Raw genomic sequence first — 27,342 nt, 5'->3', positions numbered from 1 at the left:
TCTAAAGAATATGACCTTTTACTGAGCCAAGCAGGTTATTGTCATATTCTGAAAGATGGTCAAATGTCCCACCTGCTTTTGCTTTATTCACTCATTCGACAAGTGTTTTTAAAGTAGCATTTATTAAGTGGCTATTATGTACAGGCCACTGTGCTAGACCCTCAGGAGTACAAAAACAAAACAGACTCTGCCCTCAAGAAGTTACATTTTTATTGGAAAAAACAACATAACTATAGACAAATAATATATAAAAAGTAAAATAAAGTGATTTGGGGGTAGGTGAAAAGGACATTAACTATTGGAGGGCTCAGGAGAAGCCTTCTGTAGGGGATGGCATAAGAGACCTTGGCTTTAAAGGGCAGTGGGCATCATCAGAGCTGAGAGAGAAATGGAGTGGGTTTCATGCATGGAAATAGTCTGTGAAAAGACAGATATGGTGAGATGATGTGTTATATATGTGTAACAGCTCATAGGTCAGTATAACTGGAACAGAGTATGTGAGAGCAACTTTAATGTCTATAAATTTAAGCTAGAATGAGATTGGGAAGAGCTTTAAATGTCAGAGTGTGTATTTACCCTATAAACTATTAGAACTCCTTGTGGTATGGTCAAACCTCTGAATAAGGAATATCCACTTGGCAACTACATACAGGATGTTTTAGAGATGAAGGAGAGACTAAAGGTATGGGTGCCAATCAGAAGACCACCTAAAATAGTTGAAGTAAAAAAAAAGGAAGGTCTGAATTGGGGTATTTGACTCTTTGTGACCCCATTTGGGGTTTTCTTGGCAGAGATACTGGAGTTGTTTGCCATTTCCTTCTCCAGTTCATTTTTACAGATGAGGGACTGAAGCAAACCAATCAGGAGACTTACTCAGGGTCACACAGCTAATAAGTGTCTGAGGCTGGTATCTGAACTCATGTTTTCCCTACTCCAGGCAGAGTGCTCTATCCGTGGTGCCACCTAGCAGCCCCCTAGGGTAGTGGCTCTTAAATTGAGAGAAGAGGTTGGACCAAATGAAGAGGTGGAGAGAATCAGTGGAGAATGACTCCTAATTTGTGGATCTGGTTGACTGGAAGAAGAATGGTACCTTCCAAAGAAACAGGTAAGTGGGTGGCAGCTAGGTGGCACAGTGAGTAGAGAACCGGCCCTGGAGTCAGAAGGACCTGAGTTCAAATTTGCCTTCAGATACTTGACACCCTTACTAGCTGTGTGACCTTGGGCAAGTCACTTAAACTCAATTGCCCTGCCTTTCCCCCTCCAACAAATGATGAGGGAGCTGGAGTAAACCACCTCTGAGGTCCCTTCCAGCTCTAAATCTATGTTCTGATGGCACAGTGTCAAAGTGCTACACCAGCTCTAGAGCTTTGTAAGGGTGACGGTGGTAAAGGCATGGGTCACCCTTCTCGACTATAACCTACTCAAGAGCTGTTGTTTATTTGCGTGTCATTTCATTATTGTCTTCTTCAATAAGTTTCGAAACTACCCTGAAAATTGCATGCTCTGGAATAATGAACTTATGTTTACCGATGCTGGTAAATATTCTTTATTAGACTTGCGTTTAAGTATTATGACAACTTTCAGCATCTAACACCTTAATGGAGAAGACAATCTCTTACATTTGCATATCTGTTTCATTTGTATCTTTGTTCCCCCCCCCCCCACCTCCCCATGACTGCACAGAGTGGATGCTCAGTAAATGCATGTGTTTACGTGACTGATTGCTTGATTACAGTTTAGATTGTAAACTCCTTGGAAGAAGCACATCTTTGTGGTCGTTGTTTCCACCTTCACATTCCTGGCACCTAGCACAGTATCTACACGGTAGAGACTTAACGAGTATTTGTCTAAGAGAAACAACCAAATCTACAAAACAGGAAGTAATCTATGTACCTTAATAATAAAAGAGATTTAGAGGAATTTTCTAGTCTACCTCTTTACCTTATTCCCATTATCATTTTTTGACCATCCATTAAATCGAATAGGCAACTGAAACCGTCATTTTCAGTATGAGTCTTTATTTGGGTTGGCACTCAGTTACATTGTTACACTTCCAGGCACAATCATACAATCTTGTATGGTGCAGTCAGGAGATCAGTGAGTCCAACAAAATCCAGAAGTCTAGCATAGTCAGCTGTGTATAGGCATGCAAAGATGCAGTAAGAGGAGGAAAGTTCCACGGCCCTCATGCTGGGCTGGAAAGTCTATATAGAAAATCATTCACCATTATGAAGAAGAAACACCAATGCAAAGAATTCTGGGATTCAACCAGGTATTTCCATTTCTTCGGATGGTTAACTTTGATAATTAAGCTAATGCCAATTAGAGTAGCTGCTAATTTTTTCTCCTTCAGATTCATGTGTTTCTCTTTTATTTCATTTAAAACTTCAAAACATTGTTACAATTGGTACCAATTTAATTTAGCCGGCATTTTGTGATGATTTGCTCTCCACATGCTGCTATTCTCACATGGTGGATTTACTCATTACTTCTGTGAAGACTGGAAACTCATAGTATGGAAACAGTAAAACCAAAAACAAAGTTAAGGGCTGGTAAGAAAATATTTGGCCAGCCATCAATCACAACTTCTCTTTTCCTTTCCTTTCTCCTCTTCTTTAAAATATTTCTAGGCATGTTACTTTTAATTATTGTTAAAGACAATTGTTACCAAGAATCAAACATGAACTTTACTTTTTTTTTTTCATTTTAAGGTTAGAGACTGCAAGTTTTAACTTCTCGTTCTCTAGGTAGTGACAATCAGAGATTTGTGACATTTCTTTGCTCAGTTTTACACTTGGAAAAAGAAAATCTGCTGTGAGTGTAGAGCAGTGATAGAAGGTGCGCACTTAACTAAGCATCGATTGTGGGATACGTTCCCTCGATTTCCAGGCATTGCGAAGATGGCCCTACTTGAAGGAGGCTCTCACGATTCTGCCCTTCTGAGGCTGAGGAGGACGCCAGTTACCAACCAGGGGCACGGGAGGCTCATTTTCAGCACTGGAATAAAGACTTCGCAGTTTGGCCATCTGCAAGAGTCCACACATTCCATGTTAACATGGCCTGGAGCCCACTTTTACTACATTTAATGAATACAGAATTAGGAAACTATGTGGACATTTCAAGCATCTCTCTCTCTCTCTCTCTCTCTCTCTCTCTCTCTCTCTCTCTCTGTTTTTCATTATCTGAGTGGGTAATTCAGTCCTAAATAACTAACCTTTCTTGGGATGTACATAAAGCATTTTTTCTTGAATCATCAGCTTCTTGGCACAACCCTCTGCTTCACTGTAATACAAGACAAACATGGACTCCCGCCAAAATATATTTCCCCCTGATTTATCTAGGTATTTGTAGCTGCATAAGCTTGGAATGAGGATTTTAGGGGAGGCACAAGACATATGTAGGTAGTGATGGCATTATTGGTAATTAATGATGATATGATGATAGAAATAATAGTGTAAGTAATGAGATGTAATAATAACCTCCAACTGCATACAGCTTTCTACTTTATTTTTAGTAATATTAGCTAGCATTTACATAACACTTTCAGGTTTATACAATTATTATTTTATTTTTTCCTCACAACAACCCTGGAAAGTAGATGCTATTATTATCCCCATTTAAAAATGAGGAAATTGAGGCAGACCAAAGTTAAGTGACTTGCCCAAGGTCACACAGTAAGTGTCTGTGGTCACATTTGAACTCAAGATGATGAGTCTTTCTGACTTCAGGCCCAACACTCTATCCACTGTGCCATGTAGTTGCCCCTTTTATTTTCTAGAAGAGGAAAATTGGGGATCAGGTAGATTAAATGACTTGTCTAAAATTACATATATAGCTACCAAGTGATGGAGATGGTATTTGAACCCATCTTCTAATTCTAAGTCTAGTATTACTTCTACTTTACTTCTATGATGGAAAATGGCTTCAATTTCACATTCTTTTGAACATACAAAGGAACAAGAAGAAATTTAAGTCTTACTACAGTCTATATTTTTGTGTTTTTTCAAAACTTATTTTTTTCTATGAGGCAAGGAATTAATAAAATCCCTATAAATATGGTATAGTAGAATGAGATTAGACTTCCAGTCAGAAGGCTTGGGTTTGAATCATGGCCCTACCACTGATTTGTTTGACCTTAAACAAGTCAATCAATCAATAAATAAACATTTATTAAGTGCCTACTATGTGCCAGGCACTGTGCAAGTCACATAATTTCTCATCTCAGATTCCTTCTCTATAAAATGAAAATAAAAATATATTTACTTCAAAGGATTCTTGTGGAAAAAAAATCAATGTGTGAAATAAACCACAAAGTTCTATGTATGTTTCAGTTATTTCAGCTATTTCCAATGTGTTATAATTGACAGAGAGCTGAACAGAGTAAGGAAGACAAGGTTGCTTATATATACAAACTGGCCACATGGCCTGGGCAAGGCACCACCTTGCAGTTGCCCTTAGCCAACTCTCAGACTTTGAATTATAGAGCAGCTGCCCATCTGCATTGGTAGAGTGACTTTCCTTACACCAACGAAGTCATAGATCCAGTCCCTATCCCCATCCTGTTCTTCGTTGTGTTAAAAAAATCATCATCATCATCACATTCACCATCACCATCACCATCATCACCATCACCACCACCATCATCATCATCAACATATTGTAGTATCTCACAACTGAAAGAACCTTGAGAGATTATCTCATCTGATTCTAGGCAAATTATGAATTTCATCTTCAACCTCCTTGACAAGGGTAGGTTGGGTCATCCAGCCTCTATTTGAGACCCTTCAGTGTTGGAGAACTCATAACCTCTCAAAGCAGCCCATTCCACTCATGGACAGCTCTAATTGATAAAACTTGTTTCCTTATATAAAGGAGATGTACATTTTTATAACTTCTAGCCATTCATCCTAGTTTTGCCTCCTGGAGCACAGCACAGAGTCCAAATCCCCTTAGATATGAGAGCCCTTCATATTCTTAATAGCAGCTATCACTTCACCTCTAGCATGCCTTTTCTCTGGATGAAATATGCCCCATTCCTTCTAATGTTCCTTATATGATGGGGTTTCAAAAAGCCTCACCCATTCTGGTTGTCTTCCTCTGGACAGGATATATCTACCTTGCCAATGTCCTTCCCAAAATGTGGAGCCCAGAACTGAAAAAATGCTCCAGTTGGGGTCTTTTGGGAAGAAAGCAGCATGGGCTTTCACTTCCCTTATTCTGGCCACTAGGATTCTATCAATGTAAACACCTTTAAATAGCATCAATACAATCCATTCTCCTGGAAGCCTCTGAATGTGAACAGTAGGGTCTAACATTTTCTCTTGGCATCCCTAGAGCTTAGCAAGTAGTAAACACTTTTTCATTCTTTCTTTCTCTCTTTCATTCATTCATTCAAATAGATTTGAAGGTGACTAACAGGACCAAAATACTAATTCATTAATCATCCAGCTTTTGTGAAACAACAAATCTCCAGAAATTGTAAGCAAGAAATGAAACTGCTGCCTTTAAAATTCTTGTTAGACAGTTGGAGTTTACCTGGTCAGAGCTCACAGTTATTGGTTCCTTCAGGAGAATCCAGACAATGCACTCCTCACAAGGTGGGGTAGTGAAGGAGCCATGGTAAGTCCAATAATCCCGGCAAGCAGGGAAAAGACAGGATGGGTCAAAGCGTGTGAAAGGAGCATCTTTGCCCTAAAAGGGATTCAGGGAGACCAATAATCCATGTATAAATAAATGTACATCTTCATATCAAAATGTACACACAGTATCATCTATTTAGGGTACTAATTTTAAACCATGAGCAAATTTTCTTCAAAGTGATTCAAACGAAATTAAATTTTAAGAAATAGAAGCACTTTCACAAAATCAACACCTACTCTCGATATATCATTTTTAAAAGAGCAAAATTCTCCTTTTGGATACAAAATACAATTTTATTAACAATTCAGTAATTCATTCAACAAGCATTTATTAAACCTCAGCTGTGAAGACCTCTTTGTTGCTAGCTGGTAGGGGAAACTGTAAGGTTTAAATAAGGCATGAACCTTGACCACATGGAGCTTACAGTCTAGGAAGTGGGAAAGACTCAGACAATTTAAAAGACACAATGGTACAGCATAAGACCATTTGAAACTGCAACACAAAGTTCTTTATGAAGTCAAAAGGGGAATTTCAGGTCAATGGGTCAGAGTAGACATCGCAGAAATGATGCGATTTCAGTTTGGCTCTAGAGGATAGATAAGAATTCAACAAGCCCAGAAGGCTACAGAGGATATTCTAGATACAGAATCAATAAAGATACAGAGATGGGAGTACACCAGGCAAGGAAACAGAGGGGTTTGGTAGGATAGAATTACAGAATGTCACCCAACTGTGGAGTACCTTAATGCTAGGCAGAGGAATTTGAAATTTACTCAGCAGGAAACAGGGAGCTGATGGTGTTTTTTGAGGAGTAGCTTGGCCACATCTACATATGTGTGCATACACACATACACATATACATAAGTGTATATATGTACATAAAATTCTGGCAGCAATATGAAGGCTAGGTTAATAAGAGAAGAAAGAGTACAGGCACCAAGAACTGTTAAGAAGCTATTGTAATAGTCCAGAAAGGAGAACTGAGTCCTATAACGGCAGTAGAATAGAGATGAGGAAGGAAATCCAAGAAATGTTGCAGAAGTAAAGTCTATAGAACATAGCAACTAATTACGTATACAAAGTAGAAGAGATAGAAGGATAACTCAAGGTTTTGAACATAGGAGGCAGGGTAAATGTTGGTTCTACCATCAAAATAGTGTAATCAGAAAGATCAGTTTTCAGAGGAAAGATGATAAGCTTGGCTTTATACATGGTGGGTTTGATGGGCCAGTGGGACATCTAAATGTAACAATCCTGTAAGCGGTTGGAGATGTGGGCCTGGAGCTCAAATTCTGGTTCAAATCTAGAGACAGAGATTTGGGAGTCATTTGCATAAAGTCCATTGACTATTGACTAAAGAGATAATGTAGAGTTTGAAGACAATATTGGCAGAGAATAACTTTAGGGGAACATTCACATTAAAATATGTGGAGGAAAGGAAGTGACCAAAGAAAACAGAAAAGGGGCAATCCTGGGTAGTTTGAGAGCCAAGGATTGTTTCTCTGGAGCCAAGAATAAAAAGAACCAACTGTTCTGCAGTTTTCAGAAAGATGAAAGCTCAGTGGATTTGGCAACTTTTAAAAAGAAATAGTGTTAAGAGAGTGGTTTGAGTAGAATGGTGGGGGGAGGGGTAGAATACAGTTTGCAGAGGTCTAAAGAAAGAATAAATAGGAAGGAAGTGGAAGCATCCAGTAGAAGCAAATTTTTCAAGTAGTTTGGCAGTGAAAGTGAGGAAGGAATATGACAGTAGCTGGATGGAGTAGAAAAGCCAAGTGAAGGATTAGTAGAAGCAGCAGCAGCAGCAGCAGCAGCAGTAGTAGTAATACCTGAGCATAAATTTTATTATAATCCCTTGACTACATTTTTTTAAGCTGAAAGGGAGGGGCATTTGGGGAGCATATTTATAGGCAGACAATTATGATTCCATGGCTACAAAAATATTTTTCAAAGTTGGGTTTGGACATTAAACACCACTTCCCATAATAAATCACATTGGTTTATTTCCAGCCAAAATGTTTATATATACTTTCCTGAAGATATAGCTAACATTTAATTAGGATTTTGATGACCCAAATGTTAGGAAGTAGAAAGTCTATGCATTAATTATATTAGTATTATTTCATATAAGCACGCATTCAGTGTAAAATTTCTAATGGAAAATATGCATTATTCCATTTAAATATCACGTTAAATCTCTAGGATGAAAACATGGTCCAAAATAGAATTTAAAATTATTTCCTAAAGTTAAAAATGCCCACTGATCAAGTTTATAGAATAGAAACTCCTTGAGTAGAGGAATTGTTCCATTTTGTTTGGTTATTTTATCCTTAATATATATGTAGTACAATGCCTGGCACATAGTAGGTATTAGCAAAAGGCTCGCTGTGGTTGACTGAAGATATGTATTCTTGACATTTTCCTCAGACAAAGAAATAGGTTTGAAAGAACTTTGGAAATGTACTTTAAAAATTAGAAATCTTCTGTATCATATTAAAAGGAAAGGGCATTTTTTTTTACCTTAGTCTTAATTTTGTCCAATGCATCAAGAAATATCTGAAATTCCCCTTTCTCACGTCCTATCTGTAATACAAAAAGAAAAGAAATCAATTGTTATGGAATTTGATTGTTTGAAAAAGCTGAACCTGACAGAACTTCTTGTTCAGAATTAAAACGTAACTCTCCCCCTTCCACCATGATTTTAGATTACATAGTTTTCTTGATCTAAATTTGAACTCCAAGTCTATAAAATGCAGCAGGCACAAAATTACAGGCCATTTGCTGCATACTTTGGGTTTCTGCCCATGTCTGTTCTATGGTAGGGGATTCTGACGGAATCAAATGTCGAAGGGCTATATATATATATATATATATATATATATATATATATATATGCATATATATTATATATACATATATTATACATATACATATATGTCTTTCTTAGGCACCTCTAAATGATATTTGGGCAAATATGGTGGCTATCAAGGAACTGTCCAAATGCATACAAAATTAGTGTGAACGATTATACAACTTTACTGTAATATCTACTAGGGCATTATCAGTAAAAAGCCAATATTTATACACTGCTTCAAGATTTACAAAGCCCTTTAAGTACATTGTTTCATTTAATCCTCACATTAACTTTTTGGGGTGCATGTTACAGGTATGGTCATCTCCACTTTGTAGTTTAGATAACTGAGGCTCAGACTCATTAAATGATTTATCTAGGGTCACAGAGCTGGTAAGTAATGAAAGTAAAATTTTAATCTAGGTCTCTCCTAACTTAAAGTCCACCATGTCCATCAAATTCTATTAAAAGCCCTTGTAATTTATTGCAAAGTATTCTTAGAAGACAGATTGTGATGTAGATAGAGTACTAGGCTGGACCCAGCTCTCCTAACTTGAGAGAGCTGATAGTGAAATCTGAAGTCTGCGCTTTTACACCCAATCGGCAGATGTTACAAATCAGGGCTTGATTCACTGTTTTGTTAATTGTCTATACTTAAGAAAGTGTTGTAGAGAAAGCGTTAATGCCGATTAAACTCGAAAGTGTTTCTAGGGTATATCCTACCCACCCCCCATTGACTCTATTGTTAAATATTCACCAGCACATCCCTGGCTTGCAATCAGGGTCAGCTGGATTCAGACACCATGTCTGACCTTTAGCTCTGCAAACCTGGGCAAACCATTTGGCCTCTGTGCCTCGGGCAATTCCCAAGGATTCATCTACTACATCCTAGAGAAGGTCTGGTGTTGAGGGAGGGAGTTCTCACACTAGGAGTTTCCAACACTAAAGAAATCACAGAATGTTCACATATTCATGTCCTCCTGAAAACAACTCTTCTTAATGTATGCCTAACCAACTTGGTACATATCCTGTTTCAGAGCTAATGCTTCCTTTGCTACAGTCCCTTCCTAATAAACATGTGCTTCACTCTTTCATTGGCAAACCTCACAAAATCATAATAAAGTAACTCCTTAATAATGTAATAGTTTTGCCCTTCTGTGTCTAGCATTAAAAATTACCTTCTGAATTTGCGGCACATAACAAATTTGGTCATTCAACAAGGGAAAAAGAAGCAAGATTTTCACCTCTGGTTTAAACTCTGTATCGTGTTACTACTACATTCATGTGAGAATGACACTTAAGTACCCATTAAACCAGGGTTGGCTCAACAACATAAGCATTCCGTGTGGTTATCTTGGCATGGCCTAATGTGCATAGTGGCTAGTCTGGGCCGAGTGAATAGCAAGCCAGAGATTAGAGATCAAAGTGTTGATCTTTCAGTTTTCAGGGAAACTAATGGAGTAGCAAGGGGGCCGAGTGAGTAAATACCTCTAATGTCCCTGAATACCAACAATTACTCACCACACACACACACACACACACACACACACACACACACACACACACTGATGCCTTACAATTAAGAAGTGTAAGAGAGACTGGGGTGTGCCCTGGCACTGGCAAATCTTTGTGGGCAGAAAACAAAACAAAACAAAACACTTCTTGGACTGACCTTGATTGTCTTAAATTAAATTCTTAACTTAATTTGATTTGCAGTTTTATATACCATCCATCATTTCTGTGCTTCTTTGTAGATGGAACTGTCCATGATTTTGGTGTTTAGAATAACAAGAATTTTTTTTTAATTTAAGAAATAACTTGCTATATGGGATGAATACTGAATTGAAGCAGGATGAAGAACTTCTTAGGAATTCCCTTTTCCTTCTTTGCAGTAGAAAAGACTATGGCAAAGGCAATTCAATGATAAGACACTAAACTTTTAAAGAAAAAAGTATGGTTACTGTTACCGGACCTTCAGAAAAATGCCCACGACAGCAATTCCATCACGTTGCTTCAAAGCTTCTCCAAAAGTGTTGTATTTGGGATTCCAGTGAACTAGGTGAAGCTGAAACCATGCAATAAAAATATACAGTAAATAAGCAAGAATATGAACGTACAGCAACCAAGTACATACCACTCCATTAAACACATACACAGAGCCATGGATGTTTGGCCCCCTAGGTCAAGAAATACCTCCTTATCTTTGTGACCATGAGGAAATTTCTTAACCTTTTGGATCTCCAGACTCCTCATCTACAAAATGAGGAGGCTTGACTAGATTGCCCCTCAGGTTCCTGCCAACTCTAAATTAATGAATTTTGAATACTGTGAAGTATTTCTCCCTTCTCCCTTACATAAGGGTGAAAAGTACATGGGTGGAAGTGGGGGTGGGAGATTTTCATGAGAACTAAAATTATTTAAAATTACAACAATTTTGAAATGAACAATTTTATATTTACATTTATAATTACACAATGACAAGTAGAAATGACATTTGCTGGGGGAACAATATCCCAAAGACGCAGTTCACGCGATGAGTTGATTGGTTTGAAATTACTTCTTTTCTCTCATCAACTTCAGCCTAAAGACAATTCAGTAATTATAGTTTTGAGAAAAAAAAGACTTAGCATGACTACACATGTATAACCTATATCAAACTGCTTGCCTTCTCCATGCGGAGTAGGAGGTAGGGAGGGAGGGAAGAAAGGAGAGAATTTGGAATTCAGGGTTTTAAAAATGAATGTTAAAATTGTTTTTTAAATAGAAATATATATACATAGAAATAAATATTTAAAAATAAATAAATGAAAATGCAAGCAAAAAGAAAAAAGAAAAGAGGACTGAGTGACAAAATGATTAAATTTATTGTCATTTTAAACTTGAATACTAGATCCAAAATACATCAAAAGTTTCCTATTGAATTACATATAGGGGAGCAGCTAGGCAGCACAGTGAGTAGAGCACTGGCCCTGGAGTCAGGAGGACCTGAGTTCAAATGCAGCCTCAGACACTTGACACACTTACTAGCTGTGTGACTTTGGGCAAGTCACTTAACCCCAATTGCCCTACCTTCCCTTCTCAAAAGAATAATGTAAAAAAAGTGGAATTACATATAGAATAAGAGGAGCACATGCTATTCTACAGTGGTAAAATTTATTATTTCTTAAATGTTAAAATATCTTACTGTTTTGGTAGAACTACTTTGTCTTAAATCAATTATGAGCATAATCACACAAAAAAAGTTTTATGTACAGGAAAAGATAAAATTGCATATTATTTCCAAATCTGAAGTCAATAAACTAGCTTATCCTCCCTTCACATAGTGAACAGAGGCACAATATACTCATGTGATATTCATGCATTTTTTTGAGAAATATATTGAAAGGGGGGGAAAAAACCTTTTATAATTCAGTACATTTCTCACGTGGCCTTAACCAAAGCCTGATCTAACCTTAGTTTTCCCTATAACAGAACAGAATTCACTCCAAACCTTTTAACCTGGAGTTAGATTCTCCTAGGCTTTGTCCTGGCTTTGGGACTTCTGCCAATTTTACTAGGCATTATGATCTCTTTAGCATTTTTCTGCTTAATCATCCCTAGGAAGAATTTGTAGCCAGGAGTTTTCTTCTTCACTAGCAATATTCATCACCTTACATACCTTCTCTACCTCCTAACTTAAAGAAATTGTCTTTCTGATCCACAGAACTACTGAAAGAGAAAAATCACAGACAAGTAGGTCACATTTACATCAGCAGCATGGAAAGCCATGTGACTCACTTCTCAAGCCATAGAAAATTTCTCTCTATCCACCCAAACAATAAATTAGTGGGTATACTATAAAATAACATTCATATTAAATTGTTTCCATAACAACCATCTTCTGTCTCTGCGTCTCTCTGTCTCTGTCTTCCCTCTCTCTGGTTTTAAAGGAACTCTATTACTCTTTCAGTTATAAATACAAGCAATATCACAAAACACATTTTATAAAAACATTTATATTAGTTTAGAAATAGAAAAGCAAAGTGGTTTCGCCAATCACTTTTTTTTTCTTTTAGAGTTTTTCTCCCTTTTGTTATACCTCTACCTTTCCCTTCAATGCATCTATTGCCCACCTGCATTTTGGCAGCTTCATTTAGGTTTGCTGTCTCCAAATAGTAACCTACTCTTGGGTCAACATCATCATCTGTTCTTTATGAAAATATATTTGTTGTAGTACTTTTTCTGGCTTCTAGAGTGGTTTGCCATTTCCTTTTCCAGTCCATTTTATGGATGAGGAAACTAAGGCAAACAGGATTAAGTGACTTGCCCAGGGTCATACAACTTGTAAGTATTTTGAGACCACATTTGAACTCGGATCTTCCTGACTCCAGGGTGGGCGTTCTATCTACTGCGCCACCTAGCCACCCATGTAAAAAGGTGGCATGATACAATGGAGAAAGCACTAAATCAGAGGACCTGGATACAAATCTTACTTCTGACACCACCTGTATGACCTTGACCCTCAGTTTCTTCATGTATAAAATGAGGAGGTGTCTAGTTCCCTTTCAGCTTTAGCTCTATGATATTAGTACAATGCAGTGACAAAAGCACAAAGCTGAATCAGGAGATCTGGATTCTAGGCCTAACTTTGCCACTAATAAGCTTTTATTTTAATTGGTATGTTTCAGGCACTGTGCTAAATCTCTGCCCTCAATGAGTTTACATTCTAATTCTCATGAGATGTTTGGGGTTCTCCGCAGCTAGGGCAAAGTGAATGGAGTGCTGGGTCTGAAGTCAGAAAGACTTCCTGAATTCTAATCTGGTCTCAGATACTTACTAGCTGTGTGACCCTGGGCAAGTCACTTAACCCTGTTTGCCTCAGTTTCCTTATCTGTAAAATGAGCTGGAGAAGGAGATGGCAAACCACTCCAGTGTCTTTGCCAAGAAAACCCCAAATGGGGTCACAAAGAGTTAGACATGACTAAAATAACCGAAGAACAACAATTTGGGGGGAAGAGACTTAAGCGCTCTGCCTCCCTTTCCTCATATTGATGACCTATAAGTTCTCTCTCAGCTCTATAATTCTATTCTACTTGAGCATATGAAGCCTTCCCAGAATCCACCAAATTTCATAAGCTGATCTATGTGTAAGACTGACCTTGGCTTGCAACCTATTTTTCTGCAAAGAGGAGAAAAAAATGAATATATTTATGAATATATTGAACATATAAAATGAATATATATAATGAATATATAAAAATGAATATATTTCTGGGCACATGTGTGTGAGGGGCTTAAAGGTAGTTGGTTCCTACCTCAGCAGCATATTTCACTCCATCCACGGTGTGCTCTGAGCCATGATCATCAGATGAGCCCCAGTGAAGGTGAAACTGGCGCAGTCGATAGGGTCCAGGGAGTGGCCCCCCTCTCAGCACTGTAAAGATAACCTGGGTTAATACTGAATTCAGTTCAGCTTCATAAGCTTCCTCCTAAGCAAATATTCCTGCATTTTTAGGAGACCAGATTCATAAACAGAGCCAAAGATGCTCCAGAATCCTGTGACTACAAAATCCCAAAGCCCAGACAAACTGCATGGTGTTTCCTATTGAAAACTTGCCTTATTTTCTTTTCTAAGTTACAACAGTGCATAGTATTCATGAGGCGTTCTTTTTCCTCCTCCCTCAGTCCTCCCTTCCAGCAGCACTTACTTTTGTGTTTGGAAAAATCAATCCCTCTTCTGGTAGCCAGTGCTCAGGGACACATCTATTTTCCTAACCTTATCTTCCAAAGCTTTCTCTATATCTTGCCAAGGACTTGATTGATGGGCATCTTCTACAGTGCCATGGAATGCTAGGGACCCTTTTGATACCTCACATAGACTCTGAAAATATTTTCCTCTCCGAGTTCTAAGACATCACAGCTTGTTTACGAGTGAAGACAATGTGAGTTACGTAAGACAGTTGGAAATAAAACTATCTAATGAGAACATGAATCAACAAGCATTCCTTAAGCACCCCCATGCCAGGTCCTGGATACTGAGAAAAAAGATAAAAATGAAACAGTCCCTGCCCTCAAGAAACTTATAATGGATCTGAGTGAGACAATATAGTGCTTATGGAGGTATGTGCAAAATAGATACACCTAAGAGATGCAGCTATAATGTAATGAATCTAATTCTGCAATCCACGACTAGAAAAATTACCTCTAGTGACATCTCCTATGTATACAGCCACGGACTCACTCCCACTGATAGATGAAAAACTTACCCTTGTCTTTTGTGAGTAAGGATAAATTTAACTCATGATTTAATTTCAAAGTACTGTCTCTTTCCTTTGGATAAGGCATTCAAAAGTCATTTTGCTTGGGGAAAGGACTCCACTAAAAATATAAAAACAATTTAATCCTTTTCGTGCTAAGAAATTTCAAAACGTTATTTAATGTATGTCATCATGGTTTTGGGGGGGAAATGCTACAGAAGTTGCTGTGAAGTACTAATTTAAAAGAAAAAGCTATCATTTTAACCATGAGTGTACTAAGCCATTGTCTACAGGATAAAATACAAAATAATGAGCCTGACATTCCAGTCCTTCACCATCTGGCTCTCACCTTCCTCCCTTTCCAGCCTTATTCCACATCACTCCTGTCATATGTTCTATATTCAAGCCAAACTGAACAGCTTCATTCCTTGATTTTGTCTTTCTCTCTCTCACCTCTGTGCTTTTGTTCATGGTCCAGAACAGACACCCCTCACCACTTCCCCTGTTGAAATTCTTCTAGAGGGCTTTGCCATTTCCTTTTCCAGTCCATTTTACAGATGAGGAAACTAAGGCAAACAGGGTTAAGTGACTTGCTCAGGGTAACACAACTTGTAAGTATTTTGAGCTCAGATTTGAACTCAAGTGTTACTGATTGCAGGGTGGGCATTCTATCCACTGCGCCACTTAGCCATCCCAAGTAAAGAGGTAGCAATGATGCAATGGAAAAAGCACTAAATCAGAAGACCTGAGTTCAAATCTCACTTCTGACAATTCCTTCAAGGTGCAGAACAAGTGCTCACTTGAAGCCTTTCTTCACCAGCTTCTCCCTCCAACCACGATCCTTCCCTCCTTAGACCTTTCACACCACCCTGACCCTGCCTATCTATGTGCCATATGCTAATTTGCAGTATAGCTTTTTCATATGCAAACTTTACTCTTTTTACTAAACTGTCCTACCCTTGAGAGTGGAGAAGTGTTATGTTTCATTTTTGCACCTTGGGTGCCCAGAGGAATAGCTGGAAGTTCGTAAATGCCTAGCGAATCCAACTGAGCCAGTAATCTGCATACTAAGATCTGCTTGGAGATTTACATGTGCCCAGCTCTGTAATAGAGCTGACAAGACAAGGTGAGGGGATGGGCCTGTGGTTTCATTGATAAAGGGGATCCTAGATGAAGAACCTCCCTCCACCAATTCAGATCTGTATCTTCTTTGCAAATTTGGGTCTTGGAAAGTAGTCTAGTATACTGAGAGGTTCAGTGACTTGCTCAGGGTCACACAAGCAGTACGTGTCAGAAGTAGGGCTTGAACCAAGGTCCTCCCAGCTCTGGGGCCAGCTTTCTATCCAGTGCACCACCCTGCCTCTTAAGGAGTGATGAATTGGAGCAATAAAAAACTGATTTTATCCATTCTAGACAAGGAGCCAAAAACTGAACCACAAATAGAAAAGCAGGTTATAGCAGTTGTCTCAACTATTCAGTAAGAATATTGGTTGACCAAAGCAACTCAACATTCAAATGTTATGAGTTCAGGAAAGTAGATTCAACCATTATAACAGATGTTGGTTTGTCACAGGAATACTGCCTGAGCAAAGACTGCACAGCCAGGATAGTCACATAGAGTTGATAGTAATGGCTTTCTGATGCGAATCAAATGAGTGTGCATAATGGCCTGTGTTAAATATTTGGATTTCATATGGCATCTGCCTGAGGCTTGAAAAAACCATCAATGTAAACTTAGAGGCTGTGATGAGCAAATATTAAGGAGGTATAAAGTATCATCTGTTGGAATGTGGGGAGACAAAGCTCCATCATTAACATTTTTTCCAGAGCACTTAGTTTAGCAGAAGACAAGGACAGATTCTATCAAAATATAACCTTTGCTGTTTCTTGGCATCAATCTAAAATGAAGGAGCAATGGAATCTGGCCCTCCCTATCTAAAGTATACCTGCTTCACAAGACTGTCTCCTCTTTTAACGGCATTATGATCTACGAAGTCAGGTTTCTAAAAATGTCCGTCACATATCTCTCCGTAACAAATATTTCTTTGAAATAACTAGTACAGTAATGTCGGTGATGGAAGATAAGAATAAACTGTTGGAGCTGGGTTTTAGTGCATGTAGCTGGTGTCACAGATGAACTTTTGTAATAAGTATCGGACAAAATTAGAGTACCAGTCTATTGGGGGGGTGGGGAAGTGAGAAGAAAACAAATAAGCACAGTTTGGGGCTTTGTATACATGGAACAAGTAAAAAGGGGCTATTTGCTCAAGCCATTTTGTCTCTGCTGTGAATCCACTAATTGCATGATTCAAATAATAGGTTTATAGGAGCATGCTCTTTTAAAAGCATATTTTAAAATCTGTATTACCCAAAACTAGAGACTGACTTTTCCCTTTGGAAGCAACAAAAAAGAAAGAAGAGAGAAATGGGAGCTGAATGTGGAAGATAAGCAAAATATTTGATTCAACTCCAGGAAAATAGAGTTGGGGACCCAAGAAATATCTGATAGGTTTTAGGAATATACTCTTCAGTGCTTCTTTCCTTTCCCTTAATGTGATGTAGCAAAAAAAAAAAAAAAAAGGGCAAGATTTAGAGCCAAGGGTCTGGGTTCAAATCCTATCTCTACTTTCTGAGTGACATGGGGTAGGCCATGTTACATATGAATGACAAGGTGGGTAGGGTCAGCTCTGGAATAATGCCACCCTTAACCACATCCACTGCCTTTTTGCTCATGAAAATGGATTCCTGAGATAATGAACCCAAAATAAACATTTTCCCCTAGGATTCCCTTAAAAATATTAATTTGACATTCATGAAAACCAGGTCTAGTACAATGAATATAGTCAGAATAAAAGAGAGGGAGACTGGGTCTTTAATCGAGATGCTTACTTCTAATTATCCTTCCTCTTAGACTGGTATGTAAACACTTCCATCCAAGTCTAATTTGGATTCTGCCTATGCAGATAAGAAGAAATTCAATGTTCAAGAAGTTTCCAATAATGTAATCTATGTAACAAAATGAACCTATGATGTTCTCTGCAATGTTCCAAATGTTTTCAGGTTCAGCCTATATATGAAACCACTCCATTGCCCCCAACTAGCTTAATTCTCTTCCTATCTTACCCTCTACAGAGAAGTAATCAAAATAAAAACTCTTAGAACTGAGTTAGTGTGGGACATATGGTAAATTTTCATCACATGTAGAAACTGTGGTTAGTAACTCCTAACAAAGACTAAAACACATCCATTAAAATTGCTTTCATTTTAAGGGAGAAGAAGCTTTCTTTTGCAAACGTTTTCAGCCATATTTAGACAGGCTATCTTACAGAGATTACTTAACCAAACATCTTGTCAAGCCAAATTTATTTTGTTGTTGTTTTTGTCCCAGTAAGGGTTAGCTAGCTTTGGGCAAAATTGGGAAGTGGGGGAAATTGTCTTCACAACTTACAGTCTCTTCTATCTGCACCCTTTCCCCTTTTCCATTGTGTGATCCCTCTAACCTCTTACCCTCCACCCTAGCCACTTTCAGGCACCCTCTGCACTCCTACTTTCTCTCTCTCTCTCTCTCTCTCTCTCTCTCTCTCTCTCTCTCTCTCTCTCTCTCTCTCTCTCTCTTATTCTTTATCAAGCCATTTCTCAAGAAAGCATTTTATACCAGTTTTTTGGACTTGTGAATAAAAGTTAACATGCTGCTTCTCTCAGGGGTATTTGTTTTTCCAGCCTTGTTTCTAATTGTGGCATAAAAGGCTTTGTCTGCCATTAGAAGAATTTTTGGCATTGGGGAACTTGTAGGGAATATTTTTTGGAGGAGGGGTATTGGTACATAGCAAGGCCTCCCCTAAAAACACTCCACAAAACAAGGTGGGGAGGGTCAGCTCTGGGATAATGCCACCCTTAACCACATTTACCACCTTTTTGCTCATGAAAATGGATTCCTGAGATAATGAACTCAAAATAAACATTTCCCCCTTGGATTTCCTTAAAATATTAATTTGACATTCATGAAAACCAGAGTCTAGTACAATGAATATGGTCAGAATGAAAGAGAGGGAGACTGGATCTTTAATCAAGATCCTTACTTCTAATTATCCTTCCTCTTGGAATGGTATGTAAACACTTCCATCCAAGTCTAATTTAGATTCTGCCTAAGCAGATAAGAAGAAATTCAAGGTTCAAGAGGTTTCCAATAAATGCAACCAATATAGATAGCTGACCTGGATAACTCACGCCCCAAAACTTACTCAGTAATTTGAGCCTGGGTCTGAATGATCTGATTTACTAGCCAAGTTTGGTAGTTTGTTTTATGGAATCAAGAGCTAGGAAGGTTCTTAAAGGTCCTCTATTCTTACTTCCCTCTTTTAACATGAGTTAACTGAGGCCCTTGGTGGCACAGTGGATAGTGCCAGGCCTGGAGTCAGGAAGACCTGAGTTCAGATCGGCATCAGACACTTACTAGCTGTGTGACCCTGGGCAAGTCACTTAACCCTGTTTGCCATTTGTAAAATGAGCTGGAGAAGGAAATGGCAAACCACTCCAGTATCTTTTCCAAGAAGACCCCAAAATGGGGTCATGGAGAGCCAAACAAAACTGAAAACGACTAAACAATAACAAACTGAGATCCAGAGACAACAAGTGACTTGCTAAGTGTCACACAGGTAGTAAATGGCAGAGCCAGGATCCTGCTTCAGGTACTCTGTCTCCAAATGCTTTCTTCCCTGCCATATCAACCACAGCACCACTATGTTTACTTGATCTGAAGATCATCTTTTACCAGGGAAATTAAGTGAAGAGAAATATAAGGTGAAAGTTAACAATATAAATCAGTTCAATATAAGGAATTACCATTCAGAGGTGATTAGAAAGCACTTCACAAGCATGAAAGCTATTGCACCAGGCTGAACAAAATAATTCCATCTATATAAGCTTGGCTGGAGTAGCCCAAACTCCTTATTTATCCGATTTGCTCTGGCTTTTCTACATAAGTCCTCAGCAGAGTATTGAGTCTTGATGGTGTGGAAATATTGGTCCAGCACAAGCACCACACAGAAATACTTTCAAATGGGTTGACTTGTATAAAAAAATGCAATTTAAAAGAACAAAAATGAGTTAATATGAGATAATATTTAAGAAAAATTCTAGCATCATCTTTACGTATAACCTGGGACACAAAAACTGTACCTCTCTTGCTCTCTATTACAGCTGAGAATCTTTGTGTTAATTAAATATAATAATGATAACTAAGCTACTATTACAGATAGGCATTCATTACTGATGTTTGGAATGCTTTTAGATATTGTGTTGCATCAGGAACAGATGTGAAGGTGACATAATGGTTTTCCCTAATCTTAACTGACACAGAACTAAATCTTTCTCTCAATCTTCTTATAATTCAGTGATTTGCCTAAAGCTGTAGGGAAATATGGGGGAAGTTTTGATAGATCTTCCAGTTTCACACAAAGATACTACAAGATTTTGTGAGAAACTTAATTAATGCTCATTCGAATAATCAATTCAACAAACATTTATTGAGCACCTACTAGGTGAAAGAAATTGGGATACATACTGAAATAAGCCCAACGGTCCCTATTGGGCTTCAAAAAAAAAATTGAGTTGGAAGTGATGAAGAACTTAGCACAGTGCCTGAAACATAGTAATTGCTTAATAAATGTTTCCTGACTTACTGATGAAGCAAGCAAACCTGGAAACAAACAATGAGTTGATTCTTTTAGGGGGCTTGACAACCTCCCAGGAACCAAGAGGAAGAAATCTTGTATTTTGTCTCCTTTTTGGATTCTTCTTTGCACATGCTACAAACCCAGATTTCCTACACCATATAGAAGTGGCAAAGAAGAGCTTGTAGGGAGGGACATCATGGTAGCAGTACAGTAGGACTGGGAGAAGATCTAGGTGTACACATCCTGACATGTTTGCCTTGCCCCAGGCAAGCCTCCTTTTGGATATAGGGACATGTCTCAATAGCACTGTGTCTGAACTTGGAGGGTGAGACAGTTTTACTTCATTGCATAAATATGTTTCCTTGCATCTAGAGATGACTTGACTTTTTTACCGTTAGATCGACTATGTAACAAAGTCCCTTCAGCCCATGCTTACATTGAAAATATGCATAATTACCTGTTGAGAATGGATGCAAAATCTTTTTGAAAACTTATACTTACTTGATCTATCATAGGTGTCATCAAACACAACTCTGCAGGTTTTTCCAGTGTTCAAAATGGTCTTTGCAGAACCTGGGTCATAAGATGCAGACCAAGGTTGCAGAGAGGGATCATGCCTGATGTCTTTGGTATGCAGCTCAATGGGGGACTGGTTGTCACCCTTAGCATTTGGGAAATTTTCATGCCAATGATCAGGTCCTAGGGGAAAGAGAAGTCAAAGAAGTTATTCATTAGCATCTCTCTGATACTACTTGCTAGTAGGTGAACTAACAATACATAGTAATGAGAGAGATACATGTTTTAAAAGTGGTCTTCTACTTTTTTGCAGAGAAGAAATCTCATCCCATCTATTCTCTCTCAGGGATAGTGTGGAAGGCATAAGTTAAAATTAAACTTCTTTGTAACTTAATTTATAGCAAAATGACTTGAAGGACGGAGGAGACCACTGTTTTCTCTCTTCTCATAAAGGCTAAGGGGAAGGAATCCTGCTCCTGCCTATAAAATAGATGCAAAAAAAAATCTTACATTTGAATAGTGCCCTTAAAGTTTTCAAGAAGGATTCCCATAAATCGTCTCATTTAAATTTCACAACCCTGGACGACATAAGTATCTATTATTTTACAGATCAGGCATTTAAGCCTCCTAGACATGAACTTTCCCAAGGGCCATACAATCAGTAAGTGGAACAGTCAGGATTAGTCTCCAGATGTACTGATTCTCAGTGTCACTCTCTAGGACCGAAATGATTGCTGACCAGCAATCACAAAGAATTGCCAAAAAAAAAAAAATCTCAGCATTGGAAAACAAAGATGAGAAGTACACCCAAATTCTGTCGAAAGCTGACTTCCTTCCGAAGAAGTGAGCTTGAAAAACGTGAGAGGATCCTTCTGGTCCCATCAGACTAGACAGTGTATGCCTTCACTCACCATTGTGGCTGGCGTAGCCCCACTCCTTGGACATGGTCTTCTTTCTCAGGACTTGCTGCCTTCTAGTCTCTCCTGCAGGACGTCCTTCTGTGTCCGTCTGAGCCAGGGACTTTTATAAGTGCCCGCCAATACCATGTCCCTGTTAGACTAGGGGAGGAGGGTGGAGCAAGGGGCTGGATGATAAGGACCCGACTCCTGTTTAGGAGAGAAAGAGGAGGGGTGGGAGGGCAGAACTGCTGACACTTTGACTGATTGCGGGGTTGGGGGGGGGGGCGGGCGGAGAAAGGCATTGAGTTAAGCTCTAACCTCTGTCCCCCACCGCACCCCACCCACTTGCTCCCTCTGCCTTGGCCCTGCTGCTGCTGGCTCTGGGCAGCGCCGGGCTTCAAGAATTGTGCGTTTTCTCCTAGCTGCAAAGCGCAGAAATGCCCCTTTGCAAAAACTTCTGCAAGGTGCTGGGCGGTAGAGGACTGGATAGAAGCTAGGACAGAGGGAAAATCTTTAAAATTCTTTTTTTTCCTCCCTATCCCTTCCTCCATCCACCCTATGATTTTTTTTTTTTTTTTGAGAGGGTGAAGGGAATAGGCAGAGAAGCAAGGAGACACTTTTTCATTAGCCCTTACCAGAAGACAGAAAAAAGCGGTCCCTCCAACCTCTGAGACCAAGTACTAAACCCACAATCAGGCTCGGATCTGGGCGTCAGCCTGGAGAGCCTTTCAAGGAGCTTATTATTCTCCTTCCCTAAGCTTTCTATCTGCGAAGAGCAGGCAGCAGACATTCTTTTTTGCGCCCCTCAGCAGGGTAGCAAGGGAAAAATAGGAAGGATGGATAGGACCGGAGACTCCTTTGTCAACCTTAATGGCCGAAGGTCCCATTCCGCAGCCATTGCCTTGGAATAAATATCAGGCCGGTGCAAACCTACCCTGTCCATCCTGCGGGTATTGGAAAGGGCTGCACTAAGTGTGAGAAGAAACTGGTGTGTGAGGATGTTGCGTTGCAAACCGGCGCGCGGCCGCAGCGGCCAAAGTGTTCCCCGTTAGTTAGTTCCCCGTTAGTTCGCTGAGGCCAGGCGAACTCGGGGAAGGCGCAGGAACATAGGAAAAGCACGCGTGTATCACCAGTTGCCTTGGGGTTATTTCAACTTCTCACTGCCCGACATGTGCCGAGTGACAGTGCAGCGAAAAGAGAGCGATGAGGCAGCCGGGCTGTGCCCGCTGTTTTCTTAACCAAAATCTAAGGACTGTTACTAGAGGCGGGCATTGTACTCCCATTACCCGAGCGTCTTGCAGTATGCAATAGAAAAGTTAAGGTGAAATTTACAATGGGGGGAAGGGGGGGATGCAAAATTGAAAGTGCAGACATAGCAGCACTGCAAAAACTGATTTCGACATCTTCCTCTGAGTTTTAGGTCAACATGTAGCAAATAATGCAACCTTGAAAAAGAAATCTAACGTTAAATCTGTTTGCCGCGTAGCTGCAAAAGAGAATTCTCCGAGTTTGACGTTTGCTTCATATAGTGCATAAGAATTTGGAGACCACAAAAGTAGAAAAGGAAATTATATCCCAGCGTGGAAAAGATATTTCATCTCCAAGATATGCAGAATGTATTACCACATTCACATAGACTGCCAATCATGAGGGTAGGATATTTATACCACAGCTAAAGGGTTAGAGACTCAAGTCTACATTACCAAAGAGGTATGAGGAACTGAAGGAATTGTTTAGATAACTCACAGAGGTATTTACAAACAAACCCTTCTCTCTAACCATAGCCCCTCCAAAAACAAAAACCCAAATAACCCAAACTTTAAGCTCATTTCCCAAAATATATCATTTGAAGACCCTTTGGGCCTAAATTGTTTAGAAAATTTCCTCAATTGATACTACAAACCTGTTTTGTCTTTTTTATTAAGATAAAAACAAGTCTTGGCATTAATAACTCATCATATTCCATCACCACCACCTCAGGGTAAATCTGTTTTTTCATTCTCTTTTTCTAGTACATATAATTAGAATCATAATTATATTTAAGGTAATAATTTGGAGATTCTTTTATACCATCTTTATCCCAAGGCCAATCCACAGAACTATTGCCATTTGTGCATAGGAGTATGTGTGCTAGGGGTGGTAGGGGTAGGGGTACACAAAGATAGTAAATTATATTTAAATAAAGAATATCTTCTGATGGCAAAAATATTTCCCTCAAAGAGGTAACATACTTGAAAAAAGAAATACTGCTACATACATTCCATTGCTAGATGAATGCCCTTAAAAATCATGGTTCCCATGGTTCCTTCTTAGTATCAATGCTAAATATATATTGAACCCTTCCTGAGGTTCAAGTCAAAATACATGATTTTAGAGCACAAAAATAATTTTGTTTTATAATGAAAACAAAAAAATAATGATAGTTTACTCCCCTTTTCAACTGATTTCTCCTTGACTTGTTTGTCAGTGATAACTTGTAAAATTCTTTGACCACAGAGAAAAGTGACATTGTGATCTAAAGCAGGACCTTGAGATTTCTGAAGTCAGCCTGCTTTTTCCCAAGAGTCTTGGGTTCATGCTGAGGTAATATTGGAAAGGCAGCCACCAACAATTATCTAGTACTGATCAACGAGCACCTTAACACCCCCATCCTGTCTGCTGAAAATGGGAATCTTGACTTATTAAGCAAGTCATAAGAATAATAAGAATTATTCTAAGAGGTAGTTTGTGCTTATGTAGTACAAAGTGAGCTAGCTATATGGCCATCTAAACAAGTTAATGCAGTAAACCATGCTCCTTGTGAGGGTGACATGGTACAAAATGAACTTTTAAGGTCAAAAAATGCCTTAAATACACCAAAAAGCTGGTATCGTATCTTCTGTCATATAACAGTGTGACATGAGAAATAAAAGGGAAAGAAAATAATTAATTTGGTGATCTCTAAAATCATTCATTAGTATTTAAAATAAAATATGGACTCCATAATTACATGACTTTATGGCACTCTCCCAAGGACATGTATTTCCTAATTTAAATTCCTAGTCTTATGGACTTGGAGACTGAAAAAAAGAAAGAATGAAGAGAATCAATCATAACTTTTAAAAGAAACTCTATTAAGGTTTACTTATGCATAACTTAATTTGTATATTCAATTTTATTCCAGCAAGGTTTTTTTTTTCTTTTCTGAGCACTTGACTGTACATTGTACAGAGAAGATTTTCATTAGGTAGCAAAACAATTCCCCCTTATCTCCAAAGTTTCTCAATAAACACAGAAAACTATCGTCCAAATACAAATTTTCCTTATACTTTTAAGCATGTTTTTAAAAAATAGAATAACCCTATTTGACATGGAGGAATACAGAGAAGAAATTGTTATTCTGCTAGGATATATTTTCTAGAATGGTTCAAATATAGAAATCATGAAAGCTACTTTCAAATAATTTACCTGATAAAAATTTTCTTAAAACACAAGTTTATGTATGCATATATGTACATCTCCACACATGCATGTATTTATGTGTGTATGTATGTATAATGTATGTAGATCTCAGAATTTTTTAATGGTTCAATTTGACTAGTATTTGGCCTAAATTCCTCATATTATTTTTTCTACTTTATTTTATCTCAATAGACTATAATTCTCTAAATAATTCTTCTTGATCTTTGGTAATAAATAGGGTATTCTCATAATGCAAGGCATATTTGATAACCCTCCTTCATGCATCTCATATATGTAGGACATATGAACACTATAATCACTGAAACAATTTGTTTTTGGACAAAACCAATCCCACCCACACACCCTCTCTCATCTGAGATAGTCTACTAATATACAATGCCTAACCACCGGCTCATATTTAAATGTATTTGAAAATCAGTAATCAAGAGAAGTTTTAAAAATGAGTAAAATGGTCATTTCCTCAACTCTCCTTATTCTCCTTCAAAGTAGAAAGAAAAAAGAAAGAAAAACAGTTCAATAACCAAAGATGAAAACTATTCATCAAAGAATTCACTAAAATATGTTTAATTTTTTTTAAAGCTCGTAGGTAGGAATGACTAAAAGCACAATAAGAACTGCCCTACCAGAAATAAGTAAAATAAGCATATATTTCTAAGAACCAAGTCTCCTTTAGCACCTTATTTGGTTAAAAAAAGTTAAAAAAGAATCAGTAAAGAAAGTGTTTTCCTTGTTTTCAGCACAGATGATTAGATCGCATTCTTATAAATTAAACAGAAAGGATTTTTTTTTGATGTGATAAATTCAAGAAGCATTTTAATAGACATTTCTGAAGTTCCTAGTCTATTCTAGGCACCTGGGATACAAAGTCAAAAACTAGAGTCCCTGCCCACAAGGAGTTTACTTCTTCTAGTGGGATACAATATGTGAAAAGATATATAAATACAAGTTAAGTCATGGAAAGAGAAAGTACTAACAAATGGGAAGGTCAAGGAAGATTCCAAGAAGTTAACACCTGAGCTGAGTGTTGAAGGAAGATAAGGATTTGGGGGTTAAGGTGTGGCGAGAGGATAAGGTTATATGGTCCAGTCCTCTTATTTTACAGATGAGTAAACTGGGACCCAGAGAGATTAAATGACTTATCTAAGGTCACATAGAAGCAGAATTTGAACACAGGTTCATCATCTAAGTCTATAGCAAGACCTTTTCCCATTGTACCACATTACCTCCATAGTTAGGCCTTGAAGGATGGAAGGACTTTGCTAGACCAAGATAGTTGTAGATCCATTTTAGACATGAGGGACAGCATGAACAAAGGTCAAAATGAGAACACAAGAACAAGGGATGGAGGGTGGTCTGATTTGTTCAGAATATAGAGCATATGAGGATGAGGAGGAGTATGAAATAAAGTTTGACATCCTTACCCACATTTCTTAGAACCCTCGGGTTCTCTCAAATCTTGGCTTAAGTGCTATCTTCTATGTTAGGCCTTTCCTGATTCCCAGGTTATAAGCCTTAATAGTTGGCAGAATGGTTGTATGAAAATAGAGAAGTTATGAGGAGGGAAAGGTGTTGAGGGAGAGATGATCATTTTGGTTCAGGACCTGTTGAGTATAAGGTCCCAGTGGGACATCTGGGTGGAAATGTCCAGTAAACTGTTGGAAATACAGGATTGGAATTCTAAATGGAGTGTTGGGGGTAGAAACAAATATTTGGGTATGAAATACCCAACAAAGGTATGAAAATAGATGAGACCATCTGGAAAGGGGAGGGGGGGCAGAGAAAGGTGGGGGAGGAAGGTGGGGGAGGGGAGGAGAGAGAGGGGGAGAGAGAGAGAGGGAGAGAGAGAGAGAGAGAAGTGTCCAGGGTAGAGCCTTAGGGGACATAGAAGCAGAGGACAAACATCAAGCAAAAAGTAAGAGAAGAAGCATAATGGCAACAGCTCACATTTGTATACTGCTTTAATTTTTACATAGTGCTTGCCGCACAAGAATCCTGTGAAATGGATATGCAAGAATCATCATTCCCATTTCATAGGTGAGGAAACTGAGTGTCAGAATAATTGAGTG

The 27,342-nt window shown here is 38.5% G+C and overlaps 1 protein-coding gene across 1 annotated transcript; it reads right to left on the bottom strand.

Moving 5' to 3' along the window:
* Positions 1 to 1,525: 1,525 nt before the first annotated feature.
* On the bottom strand, positions 1,526 to 22,021 carry CA3 (carbonic anhydrase 3). The gene is made up of 7 exons (XM_036761872.1): positions 21,827 to 22,021; positions 20,901 to 21,098; positions 13,783 to 13,901; positions 10,461 to 10,553; positions 8,158 to 8,220; positions 5,536 to 5,691; positions 1,526 to 3,026 (listed from the first exon to the last, which is right to left on the bottom strand). Exons 1-7 carry the CDS (start codon positions 21,858 to 21,860, stop codon positions 2,907 to 2,909), a joined length of 783 nt encoding a protein of 260 aa, XP_036617767.1. The 5' UTR covers positions 21,861 to 22,021; the 3' UTR covers positions 1,526 to 2,906.
* Between the last annotated feature and the right edge of the window lie 5,321 nt (positions 22,022 to 27,342).

Source organism: Trichosurus vulpecula, chromosome 1 (assembly GCF_011100635.1).
Source record: "Trichosurus vulpecula isolate mTriVul1 chromosome 1, mTriVul1.pri, whole genome shotgun sequence".
NCBI classification, from domain to species: domain Eukaryota; kingdom Metazoa; phylum Chordata; class Mammalia; order Diprotodontia; family Phalangeridae; genus Trichosurus; species Trichosurus vulpecula.
This window is presented reverse-complemented; position numbering and strand designations above follow the sequence as displayed.